The 19,648-nt window shown below is 39.7% G+C and overlaps 1 protein-coding gene across 1 annotated transcript in view; it reads right to left on the bottom strand.

Moving 5' to 3' along the window:
* Positions 1-6,084: 6,084 nt before the first annotated feature.
* The window catches only part of LOC106090551 (protein tweety), a 33,382-nt gene continuing 19,818 nt past the window's right edge, over positions 6,085-19,648 (bottom strand). Inside the window, exons 3-9 of the mRNA XM_013256786.2 lie at positions 14,969-15,146; positions 14,602-14,909; positions 13,779-14,542; positions 13,553-13,722; positions 13,370-13,381; positions 12,517-13,297; positions 6,085-7,232 (exon numbers count right to left, since the gene is read on the bottom strand). Of these exons, the coding sequence (XP_013112240.2) occupies positions 6,758-7,232; positions 12,517-13,297; positions 13,370-13,381; positions 13,553-13,722; positions 13,779-14,542; positions 14,602-14,909; positions 14,969-15,146 (2,688 nt within the window). The 3' untranslated portion in view covers positions 6,085-6,757. The remainder of the gene's footprint in view (positions 7,233-12,516; positions 13,298-13,369; positions 13,382-13,552; positions 13,723-13,778; positions 14,543-14,601; positions 14,910-14,968; positions 15,147-19,648) is intronic.

The raw sequence follows: 19,648 nt of genomic DNA, 5'->3' as shown, positions 1-19,648 counted from the left end.
TGATTTTTGTTGCTGCAGCTGTTGTTATTCTTGTTATGCAATTGTTTGTCTTATGGGATAACTAGCATCCTATGGAGATGATGTCCGTGTTGTATGTTTGTGTGTGAGTGTGTGTAGGGGTGTACGAGAATAATTATTTTTCCGTTTGTTTTCTTTGAATTCACAAGTTTGTAGATTGCTTGATTTTGCATGTCTTAGTCTTTTTGTGGTATTTCTTTTTGTTTTGAGGGGGTATTTGCTCCAAAGCAACTTGCCAAGAGTATTTGTCGGATTTTGTGGGAATATATCAGGATAGGCTTTTTTTAGCCACTTTCTTATTTTTTGAATTCTTCTTCTAGTTTGTCTTGGTATTTGTTCAGTTTGTTCCATTTTTCCTCTATTTTGTTTTCTTTTATTAACTTATACATAAATCTATAATTTTTTGATGTTTTTGTTTTTCTTATTTTTTCTCATTTATTTTAATTGCCATTTTTGTTTTAATAAATAAATAATTATTATTAATTTACTTAAGAATTAATTTTACAATATGATACGTAATAATAACACATTTATTTAACAAAAATTACAAAAACTCATAAACCATATAAAAACACAAATTAAATCTACTTGTTTTTTTTTTGTTGTTGATGATTTTTTTATTATTTGCTTTTTGTTTAGTTTTGGTTTTATTTCTTCTATTATTATCATATACAATGTATTTTGTTGTTGTAATTGATTCGATTTTAGTTTTTCATTCATAGTTTGTTTTCTTTCTTTTTATATTATTGGTTTTTAATAATATTTATGTATATATATATATTGTTTTTGTATAATAAATATAATTGTTATAATCCTCTTCGTCGTCGTCGTGTCGTCTTCATCATCATAATAAAATTCGAAATTTAAATTGTAAAAATCGAAACTTACAACTTATATAAATGCAATACATTTCATTGAATTCCTTAATATTTATGTGTGTTAGTATGTCTGTTCGTTAAAGTATACCTTTAAGTGAGTACATTTATCTAAAATTGTTGTTCTTGTTGTTGTTGTTTTTGTTAATGTGATGTTTTGTTTTCGTTTGGTTTCTCTTGCTGTCCAGTTGTTCAATCAACAAACAAGAAAAAGTTTACACTGAGAAAACTATGTTTGAAGTTAAAATTTTCCAAAAGTTTAAGGCAGCTAACAGTAAGATCCGACTTTGTCTGACGTCCGACATGTCTGCACATAGTCGGACGAAACATACGAAAATTTTTACGAAATGCGGAAAAAATCTGTTCGACAAGTCTGAGGGTTTTTTTTTGCTACTATTCCGACATTTAGGAACGAAATCGTAACGATTGCTGTACGGCGGGTTGGAGGAATGTGTTGTTTGGTTCATTTTTATTTTTACAAGCAACCCAGCTAACAATATGATCCGACTTTGTCTGACATCCGACATATCTGTACATAGTCGGACGAAACATACGACAATTCTTACCAAATCCGGAAAGAAATCGGTTCGACAAGTCTGAGGGAATTGATTTTTCCTGTTCCGAAATTAAAGAACGAAATCGTAACGATTTCTGTACGGCGTGTCGGAGAAATGTTTTGTCTGATTAACTTTGCTGTTTTGTTGGTGTCCCGTTAACTGTTACTCTAGAATTTTTGTTTTGTTTGATTACTTGTAAGACATTCGTTATGAAATCGGTCCGATTCGCAAAATCGTCCGCATTTTGTAAGACACTCGTCAAAATGACTCAATTGGGTGCGACGTAAAAGTTTCTTCCGAAATTTTCTCTGACATCGGTCCGATATCGGTACGGACTCGTTTTTAGTTACGATGTCGGTAAGACATTATCCAATATCAGATAATTAATCCGATTGTCAGACCGAAATAGGAAAATTTTCTCAGCTGGGCAACATTTCGTTGCCACGAGTGTGGAATATACATAGGTGGTGGTTTTTGTGTTTTATTTTTTTTGGAATTGTGTGTGGTACCCTTAACTGTTGCCTTAGAATTTTTGTTTTGTTTGATCACTTGTAGGACATTCGTTAAGAAATCGGACCGATTCGACGGCAAAATCGTACGCATTTTGTAAGACGTTCGTCAAGAAGTCGAGCACGAATTCGGTTTCAATTCGGTACGTCATAAAATTTCCCTTCTGAATTTCCCTTGAACTTTGCTCTTTGATCTGTGCGATATCAGTACGATACGGCGATAAATATATCAGATTTCCCTCAGACGTGTCATTCCGACAACATGACAACCATTTCTTTCGTTTTTAGTTACGATGTCGGTATGACATCGGATCCGATATCAAATGATTCATCCAATTTTCAGACCGATGTCGGACCGAAATCGAAAAATTTTGTCAGCTGGGAAACATTTGGTTACCAGGTGTGTGGAATGTACATAAGTGGTGGTTTTTGTGTGTGTGCGTGTTTTTTTTTTGGAATTGCGTCTGGTGTGTGGAATGTACATCAGTGGTGGTTTTTGTTTTTCTTGGAATTGCGTGTGGAATTTTTGTTTTTTTTTTTATCACTTGTAAGACATTCTTTACGAAATCGGACCGATTCGTCGCCAAAATCGTTCGCATTTTTTTAGACATTCGCCAAGAAGTCGGCCCGAAATCGTCTACAACTTCGGTCCCATTTCGGTACGACGCAAATATTCCCTTCCGAATTTCCCCAGAATTTTGCTCCGATATCGGTATGATATGGCAATAAATAAATCAGATTTTCCTCAGACGTGTCGTTCCGAAAACATGACAATCACTTCTTTCGTATTTAGTTACGATGTAGGTAAGACATCGGATCCGATATCGGATGATTCATCCAATTGTCAGACCGATGTCGGTCAGAAATCGGAAAATTTTGTTAGCTGGGCAACATTTGGATACCACGTGTGTGGAATGTACATAAGTGGTGGTTTTCGTGTTTTTTTTTTTTTTTGGAATTGCGTCTGGTGTCGTTAATTGTTACATTGGAATTTTCGTTTTGTTTGATCAGTTGTAAGACATTCGTCAAGAAATCGGACTGATTTGTCGGCAAAATCGTCCGCATTTTGTAAGATTCATCAAGAAATCGTCTACGAATTCGGTGCGACGTAAAATTTCCCTTCTGAATTTTGCTCGGACTTCGGTCCGATATCGATGCGGTAAATATATCAGATTTCCCTCTGCCGTGTCGTTCCGACAACCACTTCTCTCGTTTTTGGATGATTCATCCAATTGTCAGACCGAAATCGGAAAATGTTGTTAGCTGGGAGGTCACTGTCTGATCGGTAAACTTGCTGACAGGCTGAAGGTTGCCAGTACGACTACTGCAGACGCTGTAAGGACTTCGAGGAAGAAGAGCCTATAGGACATCTGGTGTGTCTATGTCCCGCACAAACAGGCGGAAGAAGTTCGACTTTTGGTTTTCATTTATAATAATAATTAAGCAGCAGGAGCCGAAAAGTTATTTAAGCCTGCAGGAGACGTAGGGATCCGCTTTTACAATCTTATTAGCAGAACACGTACTTGACGATTAGATCCCAGAGTACAAGAGCAAGACTAGACAGCTACAGAGGAATAAGTTTCCATCCCATACAAAATATTACCAACCATATTATTTGAAAGTAAAATCTAATCTTAAACAACCATGAGGACTTAATCTTAAGCTCAAAGAAAACGGAACTTAAAATCTCACTTCGGAGACTAGAAGTAGAGCCTTTACGTCAATATGAAGCAAAAAAAGTTTTTTGGACCAAGATTGGAGCAGGACCTCAAGACAAAGAAAATAAGAATTGCGTCTGGAGGGACTGGGAAGGTCTGGTAAATTTTGAGATGCTTAGGAAGAATAAAAGCGACTGAAAAGGAACTCTCGAGTACACGTGGTTTTACAGAAAAAAAGCCAACAGAGTCCAGTAGTGGAATTCTGTAAACTGTTTTAACAAAAATTGTCAGTTAAAAAGCGAAAACAGAAAAGTTAACGAATTTGATATTCAGTAGCCACTTTTAATGATACATGACATCATTAAAATCAGCTGTTTTCCCTAACGAATGGAAAATCGTCAACTTAATGACGGTCAATTATTTGGTGTTTACTTTAACGACGAGAAATAAAAATCATAATTTACAGTGGTTTTAGAGTATTTGGCAATTGTTTTTTTTACCTTAAAACATTTCGGATGCGTGTGCACCGTGTGCATGCATGAGCGGAGAATATGTGAGGAAGAAGATAACAACAAAAATCTGAGGTCTTGGTACCGTCAATCCCGGCCGGCTGTTAACAGCTGTTCGCGTGAGACCTTTTCAAATCCGCCTTGCGTGGTAGAGTACTTTTCGTTATATAAAATGTACGCAAAATGTTTCTACGAATAAATTGGTATTGATAATACTTCGCCTAAATATTTAGACTTTTGATGTTTTTAAATAAAAAGAATTTCAGGCTATGAAAATAATTATTTATAATTATATTATTTTTGCCTATTTCTCTTTGTTCTTTTCGTTTTTTTGGGTAGAGTTGCCAAAGAGAAAAAATAGATAACAATTTCTGCTAACTAAGATTTGGGGACATAAGCGTAAAAGGCCTTATGTACAGCACATCATGATGGCACTCATCGTGTGTTGATTAGAGCTTTTGTCAAAAACTCTACATAATTTTTTCTTTTCCTTACTTTAATATTCCATACTTGTCTTCTCTTTTTATAATTTGATATAGGACAGAACGTACTTTTCAATAACTGTCTAGTAATTATTACACATTTTTGTGTAAACGGAAATCGATAGACGCCAATTATCGAAAAAATGATTTTGATTTTCAGCCATGACTGATGGTCTTATTTTCACCTATACTATTATATAATGACCTCGCATCATGATGTGCCATGTAAACCGACCATTAGTGCAAACGATTTTTTTGTCGACAAATTTAACTAAACTCATAAGGCTTTTACCACGTATAACAAACTCCTTCCTTCACTGTTAATCCAAATGAGCGGCTGAAGCTTCTACAAAAGATCGAATAGAGACCTGGTGGTTCGTTTTTACCACTCCTAAGTCCATGTCGCAAATTTCATCATAACCACTCATCCTAGAATGTGAGTTTTTTCATCATCCTTCATAATCGCTGGAATTTGTCCCAACGGCTTACCATATTTTTCGTTCGCTATACATACAAATGGTAAGCTTCTACATTATGAAGGATTTTAAATGTTGCTCCAACAATAGCTTCGAATTCGGAAACAAAACGACCAGGAGAAATAGCGAAGAAAGGGAAGTTATACTGGATGAAACCTTAACAGCCTAAGTACCTTTTCTTTGAAGATACAAACATTTTAAGTTATTGAAGATAGTTTAAGTAGTAACGCTAACCATAGTAGAGTTGTTTTTAAGAATCCGTTCAATTTCTTCGAAATGTTAAATTGTGAAATAAGCTCATGATGTGAAGGCTACAGACAAAATTTTGTAATTTATCCATTCAAATTGGTATATTTTAAAGAATAAGTAAATGTTTCTAGATAATTGTATTATTCACAATGTGAACTTTCAAATTGTTTGCGAATCGTTGGGTTGAAGAGAAAACCTATGTCTTTTTAACTGTGTCGGGTTCCATCTAAAAAAATATGTTTGTATGAATGTAGTATGAGTGTATAACCGCTATTCACAAAACAAATGTGGATTTGGAAAAGGTTTATTTGACAGATTTCCTTTATAGAACTGTCAATTAAAACCATTTATAAGGCTTCATTACATTTTGTGAATACGGCCGTATATGTTTAGTTTTTTTTTAATATCGAATAATATAATAATAATTTTGATAAATTGATGATTTGTACATACCCTTGATAAAAGGGAGAAAGATGAGGAGATTTGTTTTTAAATTAATATCTACAAACATATTACAAATATTTCTTTTTTTTAATTTTTCAGTTAATGATGTGATACAACATTGCAATTGAAAGATACATGTATATTTTTTGTCTTTCTGCATATGCATTCGAGCACTCGTCCTTTTAATCAGCCTGTGCAATTTCGATTTGATAGTCCCCAATGTTGGGATCTGTGTATAGGTGTTCATCGGAATATCCTCAAAGTTGAGGGCAGTGTAGGTGGTAAATTGAAAATTTCTTAAAAAAAAATTAAAATACTTGGTATTTTATTTTTTTCTAGTTTAGTATTTCCAAATAATGGAACTTTTGTGGTTCTATGTCATCAAGCGAAAGGGGAGAGCTTAGGTTCATTGGTATTTAAAAAATAAAAATTATAATTTATATCAGATACTTTTAAAAAGTAAAAAAGGATTTCAAATTTGCCTACAAATAAAAAAAAATCCACAATGATAAACGCCAAATGGTGCAGAAAGAGATGTTGATGAGTTCTAAAGATGTAGGTTGAAAGGCCATCCTGGCATCCTGTGGTCCATCATATCTTCGCCATACATATATATGTAACTAGAATGTTCGGAATATCCTCATTCATTCTCTTAATGGGTCCTGGTGTATGTGTGTGTATATCTGTATGTGTGGGTTTGCATGCACGCGTAGTTGTTGTTGTTGTTAACAGTTGTATGGTATTATTGCTACAAAAATCTTTTTATCTATAAACTACAGAATTATTACCACAACATCATTTGTTTCTTCTTAATTTCCTAGCGGTTGTTTTTTGGGGGGAGGAGGGGGGTTTCATGGTTTCCATTAAGCAACAAGTACTACGGCATTACTTTGTCCAACCATCTTTGACCCTCTCATGGTGTTGATGATGCATGGCAAGTTGCTAACCTGCCTCTGCCTCTCATGTACTTTTTCCTCATCTTAAAGTTCTGTCACCGCATAGTTGGAGTCATCATTCATGGATGGTGGAGGTGGTGGCGGGGGCAAATCATCTTCATCGTTCATATGTTGCGCTATATTATTTTTATTCGTACTATTGTTGTTGTGATGCATTATACTATTTGGCTTGGGTGGCGAACCCACTGTACTCTCCAGTGGCGGTGGTGGTGGCAGTGATATATCGTTGTTCATCTGACGATTGGTGTCTGAGACATTTGTGGTGGTTGTGGTGGTGTTAGTATGACTAGTACACATGGAAATTGTTGTGTCTCCTCCTCCGCCTCCACCCATGCCACTTAAAGCATTGCCCCCGTTCTGATGACTATAAGGTTTAGAGGGTATTCCCCCGTTATCGGAATTTTCCGGGGGAGGTGGTGGAGAATTGGGCGTACCCACACGTGGTGGTGGTATAGCTTTCATTTGTGGTGGTAATTTCATGGGTGGTCTTTGAAGTGTTCTGTAAATAGTAAAAAGAGATGTTTAGAAATAAAGTAGATTAAGAAGAGAGTAAGACCAGAAACTTGCATTTCCGCATCAACACTAGATCTGATTTTGTAAATCCCAAGCGTATCCAAATATCTAGAAATATTCGGCTTACGATTAGGAACATAATATCTCCAGGAATAATACTGGTAATACTGCAAGGTTTATTTTAGTTGAACATTTTAAACACTCAGTGGCTCGGAGAAGGAGTACTTTTGATCCTTTTTAGGGAAAAATGTTGGCAATTCCTTCAAAAAAGCACTCTCGGCCAAAATGTTCTATACACAAGGGACGAACAAGGCCGAGTGTGTCGTTTTAGGGTTAAAAACGCTCATTTGGCTAAAGTAGGCAAATAGTCTTTCCGTTTCAACATGCCCACCCTTTATGTTACTTCCCGAAACGCCGGTACCCATGTCAAATGCAATGAGCAAAGAAAAATTTTTTAGCTGTAAACTGTAACCCGATACATTAAGCTTGAATTTTAGATAGGCTTATGGATTTTAGAACCGAAACTGAGCAATCATACCCAGAATTTAAAGGTTCTTCGAGCCATACCTGAAAATAATGGCGAAGAAGGTAAGTAAGGAGAAGCAAAAAGAAAAACGCAAGCTATGCCCCATGAAGTCAACCATCTTGGGTAGCATCTTGGTCACTGTCGCAAAGATTTTTTGAGCATTGAAAATAATAAGGGAGGAGATAAGTAAGGAGAAATAAAAAGAAAAAACGTTTTACCCCAAGAAATAAAATATCTTGGGTAGCATCTTGGTCATTATCGCACTAACACTGAATCCAAATACGAATCGCGAGTTAGGCCTGTTACCGCATACAACATTTCCTTTGGTAACAAATGTAGCCTGTTTAAAGGTTCTTATTCACAATGGGATACGCTGGCAACAGTCTCAGCACAAAATAAATTGAGATGGCTGCATCTTCCAAGCCAATACTACTATGTTTGGCAAGAGTAATTTAACTTCATCAGATGCTATGGACGCCAGATCTGAGACCAGCATAGATTTTTTTTTGCCTGTGGGCTGTAACCGGCTGTAAAAAAGCAATCATATCAGGGTACACCAATCTCAGCCCAAAAAAAAAAATGAGGTGGCTGCATCTTCCAAGCCAAAGCTACTATGTTTGGCAAAAGTAGTTTAACTTCATCAGATGCTATGGAGGGCAGATGGCCTTCCCGAACCAGCAACGATTTTTTTTTGGCTGTGGGCTGTAACTTGAACCATCGTGGCAGACTTATAGAGTTAAGGACCTAAAAAAAGAGATCATATCAGGGTACACCCTAGAGGAAGGGTTACTTGCTCAACAACAAAAATCTATGGCCAACCAGCACTACCTTGATTGGATCTTCGCCCTATGTCTGAATATAATAGCTGAGAAGAAAAGTAAAGAGAAATAAGAAGAAAAAATGTATGCTATATTCAATGAAGTAAGACATCCGAATCCCGAAATAAAAAAAGTTACAAGCGGGACACATATCTAACTATTAGCTTTAGGTCAAAATTCAAGTACTTTGCTCCTACTCCAATGAACAGTCTTGGAGCTATGGAAATCCACAAAACTCCTTTAGTTTTTGTTGACAGTAAGTTGTACTGTGGCGTGAACAGTAAGTCTAAATTATTATTGCTTCTGCGGCTTTCTATTTTCCCTAAGGGTCTTTGGCAGCTAATGGGGTTAAGGACCCAAGCTGACCTATAAATGTCCGGCTGATGGCCTGCGACGAAGAACATGTGCCATGTGCAAAATAGCGATAGGGTGGCATAAAGTTTTATTAGTGGTGCTATGAGTACTACTGTGCTCAGTAGTGGAATTCTGTAAAATGTTTTAACGAAAATCGTTTAGTTAAAAAGCGATAACAGAAAATTTATCGAATTTGGTATTTAGTAGCCGCTTTTAACGATAATCGACATCATTAAAATCAGTTGGTTTCATTACACATATCACCGAGTGCTTTCCGATTCAAGTTTATGCCCCTTTTTATTGCCCATTCCCAACGGCGTGCCGCAGAACGCCACCTCTTTGCGGAGACGTTTTTTTTACATGGCAAAGTACTTCACAAATGTCGCCAGCATTAGGAAGGCATAACGACCGCTGAAATATTTGTTTTGCTCCTGTTCCTTAATGTCAAATTTGCATTTTTGCCACTACGGCTATGAGACTTAAGGCGAAGAGAGGATAGGAGCAGGTCATACCATTGCGGTACAATCGAGGCTACGATAGAAAACCTGTATGGAATGGAAGAGGTTTCGGATTGGATACCTCAGGATATACTTGAGGTCCAGTGAAAGGACCATGGTCTTGGATTGAGGGAACTCTGGCATTGTCACGAATTGATGATAAACGGATGGATGAGAGCTGTAGGATAGAGTGGGTCTGGGAGGTACAATGAGAACCCAGGGATTGAGACCTGTTTCCGACTGCCTAACCATAATACGGTCCTAAAGGCGGAGATCCGGGTGATCACGGAATGTGTGAGGTGGGATGGTGTTAAGGAAAGGACGTCGAGTGTGAACATCTTAAGGGACAGTAAACTAGCCATCGGGGCTATAACAAAAAAGACGGTAAGGTCGCGAACTGGCATGGTGTGTAAGAAGGAGATTAACGCTTTCTATGAGGATTGCACGTTGTCCGTCGTTTGGACGACGGAACATAGCGGAGCAAGGGGGTACGAATGGACAGACGAATTGGTCGTAGAGGCCAGATTACTGTCTTCAGTAAGCTTGGTGAATGCGAAATTTTCGGGATGACGTAATCCGAGTTAATGGAATGGCCAATGAACGCGCATATAGCAGTGGAATAGTGAAACGGTCGGTAGGACGACGAGAAACCTTTGGGGAATCCGGATCGTGAGAAGATGGAGCTATTACTGCGAGAAAGGTAAGAAGGTCGGTTTGGGTCACATAAGACTACGGACGCGCTAATGTAGAATACATTCAGCAAGTGACAACGTATGTATGTAGGGCATGTAGGGATGAAGATGAGATGTAGGCGTATTTTCTATGTCGAAACCTGGTTTTCGCAGCTGGCAGACTGCGGCACTTTAGGTGCAGATACGACACCAGATTTGGACTAGTTAGAGGCATATAATGGAATACTATTAAGGATATTGTGAGCACCACGGAAAACCTGTCGTATATCTCTTTGGGGGTACTTTTCGAATTTAGAGGGCACAACAACCCGATTATGTTGTTTGCCAATAGTGGTATGGGCGAATTATGATCCGCAATCTGTTTTCAACTTTACCTAATCAAACCTGCTTTCATCATGGGGACAGCGTTCGAATATTCTCATTATATTCTTATAGAATGTAAAGGGTGATTTTTTTGAGGTTAGGATTTTCATGCATTAGTATTTGACAGATCACGTGGGATTTCAGACATGGTGTCAAAGAGAAAGATGGTCAGTATGCTTTGACATTTCATCATGAATAGACTTACTTACGAGCAACGCTTGCAAATCATTGCATTTTATTACCAAAATCAGTGTTCGGTTCGAAATGTGTTCATTCATGTGTTCAGCGATGAGGCTCATTTCTGGTTGAATGGCTACGTAAATAAGCAAAATTGCCGCATTTGGAGTGAAGAGCAACCAGAAGCCGTTCAAGAACTGCCCATGCATCCCGAAAAATGCACTGTTTGGTGTGGTTTGTACGCTGGTGGAATCATTGGACCGTATTTTTTCAAAGATGCTGTTGGACGCAACGTTACGGTGAATGAACACATTTCGAACCGAACACTGATTTTGGTAATAAAATTCAATGATTTGCAAGCGTTGCTCGTTAGTAAGTCTATTCATGATGAAATGTCAAAGCATACTGAGCATCTTTCTCTTTGACACCATGTCTGAAATCCCACGTTATCTGTCAAATACTAATGCATGAAAATCCTAACCTCAAAAAAATCACCCTTTAACTACAGTTTGTTCGTTCTTCTTTTCAGTTAAGTCAAAGGTACAGATAAGACTGTATTTGGCTTTGATGCAGATCGAAGAACCTAGATTTTCTCCTTATTGTATGAAGTCCCTGTCAAAGGAACCGACCCACGAAAGCCAAGACGACATTTTGGGACAGTAACTCTGAAGTACGCGGTCGGCCTAGAGTCCATAATCGAATTTGGTATTCAGTAGCCGCTTTTAACGATAATCGACATCATTAAAATCAGCTGGTTTCATTACACATATCACCGAGTGCTTTCCGATTCACTCGTCTTATCACGGTATTCACGATCCTTTGGATCTATCGTTTCAGCCTGACTATTGCGAGGCCTTATTTGGAAGCAATGTCATGGGTGCCGTGACCTATAGATCAGACGGAGTTTTTATGGTGCTCGGCTACCGACCAAGGTTTTAAAGTAAATTCAACCTTGGCCTTGGCTATAGGGGCGATAGTAGACGCATTATATTCACCCGGGGTTAATGTCAATTAACTCGTCCGTAACATTTTTGTGGAGTCAATCTTTATGCTTTGCAATTAGGGTTGCCATAGTTCCACCACGTCTTTGTACAAAGACATAAAATATGTAAAGATAGTTATATTTTAGTTACATATAGTGATCAATAGGTGTCGTTGGTCAAAAGAGACACATTTTTTTTCGATTTTCCAAAAATTGGAGATTTAAAGTGTAATTTTGCACCAGTGTGCCCTTAAATAAATATATTTATCGATTAAATTAATCCTCACATGCACTGTGCTAGGATATATGTACTGTTTATATAATATGTGATAGTGGACTCATCCCAATGAATACAACGCCATCTATGCGTTCAAAATTATCCCTAATCGACTTTTTACCTTATCTTTACGAATTGTATGTCTTTGCTTTGTATTTCGTTTGCAGCTAAATGCACCGTTAGAGTACTTCGTCTTTTTCCATAGCTCTGATGGTCGCATAGGATGACTTGCTCAAAGACGACACAAAGTGTAATGGCCCCAAGAGACTTAATAAACTCTTGCTTTCACAAACTTATCTAAACCGCATGATGATACGAATACTGGAACAGTGAGGCTGTACTACATTGGCAACAGATCATTGTTTTTCTTTTCTCAGTCTCTCCCACAAAACACTTCCTGTCTCAGACCCTGAAAAGTGCTAGAATAAAATGTGTGTAATGAAATTTTGAGAGAATTCCATAATTCTGCTATTCCTTTCAAAATCCAGGTATGTATGGTCGAAATAGGACCATGGTCCGATAAAACTTTCACATAACCCGATACCCCTTCAGATATTAAAAAAAAAACAACAAAAAATACTTACTTTGAATAGTTCTGCTGCTGTTGTTGTTGGGCTGCCTGCCTCTGCTGCTCATATATGGACTCCACACTTGGTGGATCCGCATCTTTAGGTATCTCTGGCAGTGGGCAATTCAAAATCGAAGGTTTATATTTTGGATCGAACTTTCCCCCTTGCCTGAGAGTGGAACACTTGTAAATGCCCTTTTCACGATCGTAGATAGCTGTATCCATGGCTTCGGATCGCGATGACTCCCTCATACCATCCTGTGGTGATTTCATATTCATCTGTTGATGATGTGAAGTGGGCGGCATTCGTCCACCGCCGCCGCCTCCTTGTGGAGCCATTGCATGATGTCCCGGTATTTGTGGATGACCAGCGCTGCTTTGCTGGGAATTTTGCCTACGCATAGTGGCCAAATTGGAGACATATATGGAACCTTGGCTCACAGCCACCAGAGGTTGATAGATAGAATGGGGATTTGATTGGCCACCATTTTGAGCCATGGTCGCCATGTGAGGTGGTATCTGTTGATAGATTTGACTTTGTTGTCCATGTGGTCCCGCCACCAAATGATGTTGTCCATGGGCAGCGGTGGAGTAGGTGCCATACTGCTGCTGTTGCTGATGATAGATGGCATGCTGATGCTGGGCAGCTGCCACTGCTGCAGCTGCTTCATGTGAGTGCGGATGAGGGTGGGGATGGTGACAATAGATCGGTTGTGGTGCCATCTGGGATTGTTGTTGCTGCTGCTGCTGCTGCTGGGATGTCGCCTGTTGACTTCGGGTGTTGGGATCGCTACAGACTGATGATGATTTTCAGTAAAAATCATTTGCTTCCAAAGTTTTGCATTGTTTGCTTAATGTTGCATATTTACCGTTATTTGGGCCTAAAATGGGAAAACACAAAATGTTACGAAAAGTCCCGAAGAACAACAAAAAAACACAGGGTGCAAAGGAAAAGCTATACGTGTGAGAGAGTTACTACATTCCGACAGTGTGATCAAGGCGAGAGGATCAGAAAGAGGCCTACAGATCAGCGGCCATGCATTCCAACTTACCAGTCATGTGTGTGGGGCTATGATTGTGCGACGGCAAACGACCCAGCGTATGCGTGCCCATAGCCCTCATATTCTGCTGCATGTGCACGTGAGCCATCATCTCGTGCTGCTGACGCTTCGATGGATGCTGCAAGGTATGCGAGCCACTAATCACCGGTGGACTAAAATGCCTGAAAGAAAATTCAACCAGAACTTAAATAAAATCACTCTCATCCATTGTTCTCACCCATTGTGGTTCCGTGGCAAAGTACGCGATGCATTCAGCATCTGCTGATGGTTCTGTGGAGCCGGATGCGAAATGTATGAGGGCTCATCGACCTGGGCGTAATCGTTTCGTTTCCTTATGTAAATCCAGGTGTGCGAATCAACCCAGACCATAATGGTCAGCAGTATGGCAGCAATAAAACTGGCAATCAGCATGAGTACCAGACCAAGGAGACCTCCTTCACATAGGCCTCGCGAAGCAGCCAAAAAGTTATGATGCACTGCCTTGCAATCGACCAAGGCTGTCAGCTGAGTCAACAGGCGTTCGCTGCTATTCAAATCGGCATTAACCGCTCCCAGTTTGGGTTGTAGCCCCGAGGACTTGAAGAGTACCAAAGAGATTTTCATTACCGTGGCCATAGCACTGCGGGCATTGTTTAATGAGTTCTGCGATTCTCTAAGGCGTTGGGTAAAGGGATTTGTGTGCCCCGGTTCACATTGGGTGTAGTGCAACAACACATTGGTGGGCAGATCTCGAGGTGCAACAGAAACCAGGAAGTCAGCAGGACTTATGCAAAGGTCTCCAACGGCCACTGACGACGAGAGGTAAAGTCCAGACATAAGCCAGGAGCCGGTGACAGCCAAGAGACCACAAACACTGAATAAAATTAAAGCACAGCGAGAGTGGCGAGCCACTCCCACCAGCAAAACTGCACAGAGGACCAACAGCAAAGCCAAGGTGGCCACCGTGCCAGGCCAACGTATTAATTCCATTTTATCACCTTCCTGTAAATTGAGTTATAGCACGTTTGAGTTTAAGAATTCCCCTTTGGCCTAGAACTTACCGAAAGGAATTTAGTCATGGTAACACTGGTCAGGGGTCTGCGAATATCACTGGCGGCATTGGTGGCCAGAGTCACATTGCCTTGCACAATATTCAGCGAAACAAAGAGTATCGAGAGGGCGGTGGAATTCGACACCGGCTGATCGAAAATATCAGCCAATTCCACCAGCTGAGGCCTTATGCGATTCTTGAGGGTATTTTCCAAAATCAAAGTCTGATTGCGTACCGTTGTGACCAGAGTGTCCACTTTGCGTCCAGCTGTTAGTACCTCCAGCAGGCCATTGTGCAGATCATCGTTACCATATAAACCTAAAACCGGAGTTTGATGGTGATTTTTATTATGTATTTTAGCGGAAGATGGATATTACCTAGTCCTATTGCAGCACAACACATGACAGTAACGATGGACAGCGCTACTTTGAGGCTTGTAATCGAATGTGCAGGTCTGGGTTTGCGATCGCAACATCTTGTCATTAAATAAAGCAGCAGTCCTAACAGTGAGACAATAAGCAGTGCAGCTGGCACGGATCCAAGTATTCCCAAGCTCTACAATAAAAAAGTTTAAACATCAAATTGGTAATGAAAAGAGCAAACACTTAAATCTTAAAGATTGCGCTTTAAAGATCCTAAAACAAGTAACGCTAAGGACTGGGCAAGAGTCGAGTGGCAGACACCAATCCCCGAACAACAATTCTGAGCTTTTGTGAGTACCCAGTTGAAGCGAGGAAGGAAAAAAGCACGATTTATTTCCGAAGATTATTGCTTTGTCATGCTATGCCACTATTAACGCTATATCGTGTCATGTCATCCAAACAAAACGCTTTGTCAAAGGTTTCCATGACAAAAGAACTACCATGACATAATGTACCTCGAAGGTATGTAGCAGCCATTGCAGCCGTAAGTCTTGCAAGTTCCATGACAAAAGACCTACCATGACATAATATACCTCGAAAGTATGTAGCAGCCATTGCAGCCGTAAGTCTTGCAAATCACAAAAAATGTGTTCTTTGGGTTTCCTTGCATTGCCCCACCAAACCTCACTTGTGCAAAAATATTGGATACGATTTTTTTCCGTGATTTTTTCGACGGTACAGTGTTAAATTTTCATCTTTTGACTATTCAAGTTCAGATTTCTTATGTGCCCTGAACTCAAATTTTTACAATATATCATATCGTACCCTTCTCTCAAATGTTTCCCATCGAACAGTCATATTGTGCTGGTCGGTCTACATGTCCTCTTAGGGAGTTTTTGGTGGTGAGATTACCCTCTCAAACCCAATAAACTTTCATTTGATCATGACCCTGAATTTGTTTCACATTATAATTGAGGCGTCGAGAGGCAACATGGCTGGATTGAAAAAGGTTTCGGATCAGATATCTTAGACGGAGCTTTAGGTCAAATCCGATATACCAACGTTGCCAGTCATTTGTTAGGTTATGCTTTTCGGAGATCTGGGAGATAAGGGTGAAAGTTTGCCATTAATGAACATTTAAGGGGACGGAGTCCTAGTTTAGAGCATGGGCGAAGAACGCGCAATGTTGGACATTGGCAGATCTGGACGAATACAAGGCCGAGGCTAGTACTGGTTGGAATCACGTATTTTATTTATACCGAAAATTTACTCCAATTTTAATTCTATTGGAAATTTTGTTAAACTCCTCGCCGAGGCCAGCAAGATCCACCGAGTATAACGATTTGGTTTTAAACCACAACTACCAACCTGCCCCAGTACGGGACCTCACCATAGGCAGTCCGAAAATTTTGTTAAACTCCTCGCCGAGGCCAGCAAGATTCGCCGAGCATAACTTTACCCGCGATTTGGTTTTAAACCACAACTACCAACCCAAACCATTAGGGCTACAGATAATCTGGTCAGAAAAACCACATTATGGATACTAGCTTGTATCCCGTGAAAAAGTGATCAGTGTTGCCAGTCCCTATCGCGCCGAGATCTCTAAAGTGAGCATAGTATTGGCTTTGTGTCAGTAATTGCCTCCTTGTCTTCAGGTCGCACAAATAAGTCACCGACAAGTTTCTTCCGATGCAAGAGCTCAGACTTAGACTAAAGTCGAAATTTAAGAGGTCCAGTACGAATGTCACGTGGAGTTCCCATTCTCACTCTTTATAGAACAGTCCTGTAATTTATTACCGGATCAAGTAGGGGAACACTAATTAAACCCGCTGAAGATAATGCAGCTGAAGATACAGTCCTACACACGGGCACGCACGTGAACATAGTAGCCCTCTGACAAGAAATAATCTTTCCTTTTCTAGGACGCCTATTCAAGGTCACATTAGAGCTACATGCAACAAAGAAAGCACAATGCATGACACGAAAAGCACGACGACTAAGTCTTCAATCTCTTTTCAAAATGCGCTTGACCATTCCTGCTGCTCCGGTCATTCTGTCCTTCGTCTAATCCAAATGGACCAGCAAACCCAATTTGTCTGAAACAGTCACTCACATATATTTTACAAACGCTACGTGCGTGATAGATTTACCAGATCTCTTCGCGTGTGGGTGATTCCGTGACAATACCCTTGAGAAACGTTGCCACGGTAGTGTCCTCTTCGACCAACGTGATTGCTCCATTCCAAGGCTTTCTCACCTCGAGTTTCCAGCGCAAGACTGACCTTCAAATAGGATGGGCAGTTCATATCCATGTGCCCTGATCTTAAAGGACTCAACCAAATGTCTGAAAAGCGTATCCATCATGAGCTTCCATATATGTATATGGAGTTCAAACTGCTCTATCGAAGAAATAACTGAATGAGAATGTTCCAACTCGCCATGAAAAGTAATTAAAAAGCTTTTTTGAAATCGACAAATATGCCAAGGAAATATTCGGCACTCGATCCGCGCTCACACAGTCCTCTTGCATGGATTTAGTCAACCACGTGCTGTTTTTCTCCCGGTATCCAAACTATCATCATTCTTCCAGTACTTTTGCAAGCAAAGGGCTGATACCGCATTGGAGTCTTGAGTGCTCCTCAATCGATGATGCGATTTCAGAAGGACCATGACTTGGGTATATTGCCAAAATATTTCGCCTAATCTCGCGGGTACGACTCGCCTTGAAACGTAATCGGACACGCCTTTGAAATCGAAAAAAAATATACCAAGAACATATGTTTGTTGCGCTCGACTTAATCCGACAGTCCTTCACATGAATCCATTTATCCACAGTTCTCTTTTCCTTTCGCAAGCCGAACTTATACGGGGAAGCACCCAGCTAGTAGACCCACTGAAGTCTTTACCAAATTTTTTTTATCTGTACTTTTCCAGCTCAGGGAGAAAATTGATGCTTCGATTAGATCTTGGATTGGTTTTCAATCGATCAGGCGATTAAGAACGACCACGGTTCGGGAACATTTTTTCAAGAGTACGAAGAGTTGACTCGACATGATCAGTTATGAACTTCCTAAAGCTTTTATATATGTTTGCAGTCATACCATCCATGATAGGCGACCTCCCGCCTCTGAACCGTCAGCCGTCAGTCATGCTCGTCTGTATTTTGACGTTTCCATTAATACCCAAACACACTCGTTCTTTCGCAATCTAACATCGCACAGTAGGATAAAATAGTAAAAAATATGTCATGTGAGAACGGGCAGAGATATCTCTTTGAAGTTTGATATGATTAGAACTGAGGTGTTGGTATTGTAGACCTCAAGCGGACTTTTTTGTAGGAATTTTCGAGCACTATCTAGAAAATTTTGAAAATCGGACCATAAATGAAGATTTGTCAACCCGAACAATTTTTCGAAATACCGAAGTGACTAACTTTAGGGACCTGCCAAAAGGCGCCAGGACAACCTAGGGCCTTGATATAACCATTTAAAAGGGATATCTCTCCCACTGTACATCGCTTAAGTCGCGCAAGAATTCTTTGTTACACACCATGGCGGCATTCGAGTTATACATAATGTTTGAGAAGCGCCTCGACATGAGGTATGGTCTTTCATAAACTTTCACATATCCAAGCAGAACATGCGACCTTCCGGACAACTTAGGGCCTTGAAATAACCATTTCAAAGGGACATCTCTACCTCTCATCTCATCTCATGGCATATTTTTTACTAGTTTTTTTCGATGCTCTCCCACTGTGCATCGCCCAAGTCGCCCTGGAATACATTGCTACACACCAAGCCGGCATTCGAGTTATTCATAATGGTTGAGAATCGCCTCCACATGAGATATGATTTTTCATAAACTTTCACACATCTAAGCAGAACAGGCGACTTTCTGGTAGCCAATGTTCTCTATCTCGACTTTTGTCATCTTGACACTAAGAGCATGGTGGTGATCGTCTGCATTTGCATAGAACATTCCCATGAAGTTTCTTGTATACTCCTTCCAAGAAGTCAAAATCGTTTCCCCCAATTTTAAACTCCCCATATCGCATCTAGTCATCACATGCGGTATACCTTTCTCCATGGATCGTTTCTATTGTTTTGTACGAAGTTCCTCGTATGTTAACAGATTTTAGTCTGGTACTCGTTTCAGCGTGATACAAGATCCTCCGCATTAGAACTTCTGGTACTTTGGAATCGATTCCGCAGGCGCATGAAATTTCGCCGCATCGTCCCCAGTTACACCACTAGACCTTACCTGGTCCGATTTTTCGACGTTTTCCCAGGAGCACATCTTTATCGGACTCATCCACTCAACGAGCTTAGCAACCTGGTCACCTATCGTTAGTGCTCCAAAGTCTTTTGAAGACTTGCTGACGTAGTTGCCCATTTAACGTCTCGATCGGTGTAACCCTTACCGATTTGGGGACCTCTATCGAACACAATTTATTCGTTTATATAGAGTAATCAACAAAAAACCATCAGGTAAAAGAATCAACATTATTAATTGTAATCTCAATAGATAATGCATATTTTTTAACTGATTTAATTTTAACGTTTTTAAAATCCTAACTAATAAATATATTATTTGTTTGGCATTAAAATCAAATGATGACTTTATTATTTTATCGGATGATATCGATTAGTATCCTATATAACTTTGCACTGGAATTATGTCCCGCAATTCTGACTT

The sequence above is a fragment of the Stomoxys calcitrans genome, chromosome 4, assembly GCF_963082655.1.
Source record: "Stomoxys calcitrans chromosome 4, idStoCalc2.1, whole genome shotgun sequence".
NCBI classification, from domain to species: Eukaryota; Metazoa; Arthropoda; class Insecta; order Diptera; family Muscidae; genus Stomoxys; species Stomoxys calcitrans.
This window is presented reverse-complemented; position numbering and strand designations above follow the sequence as displayed.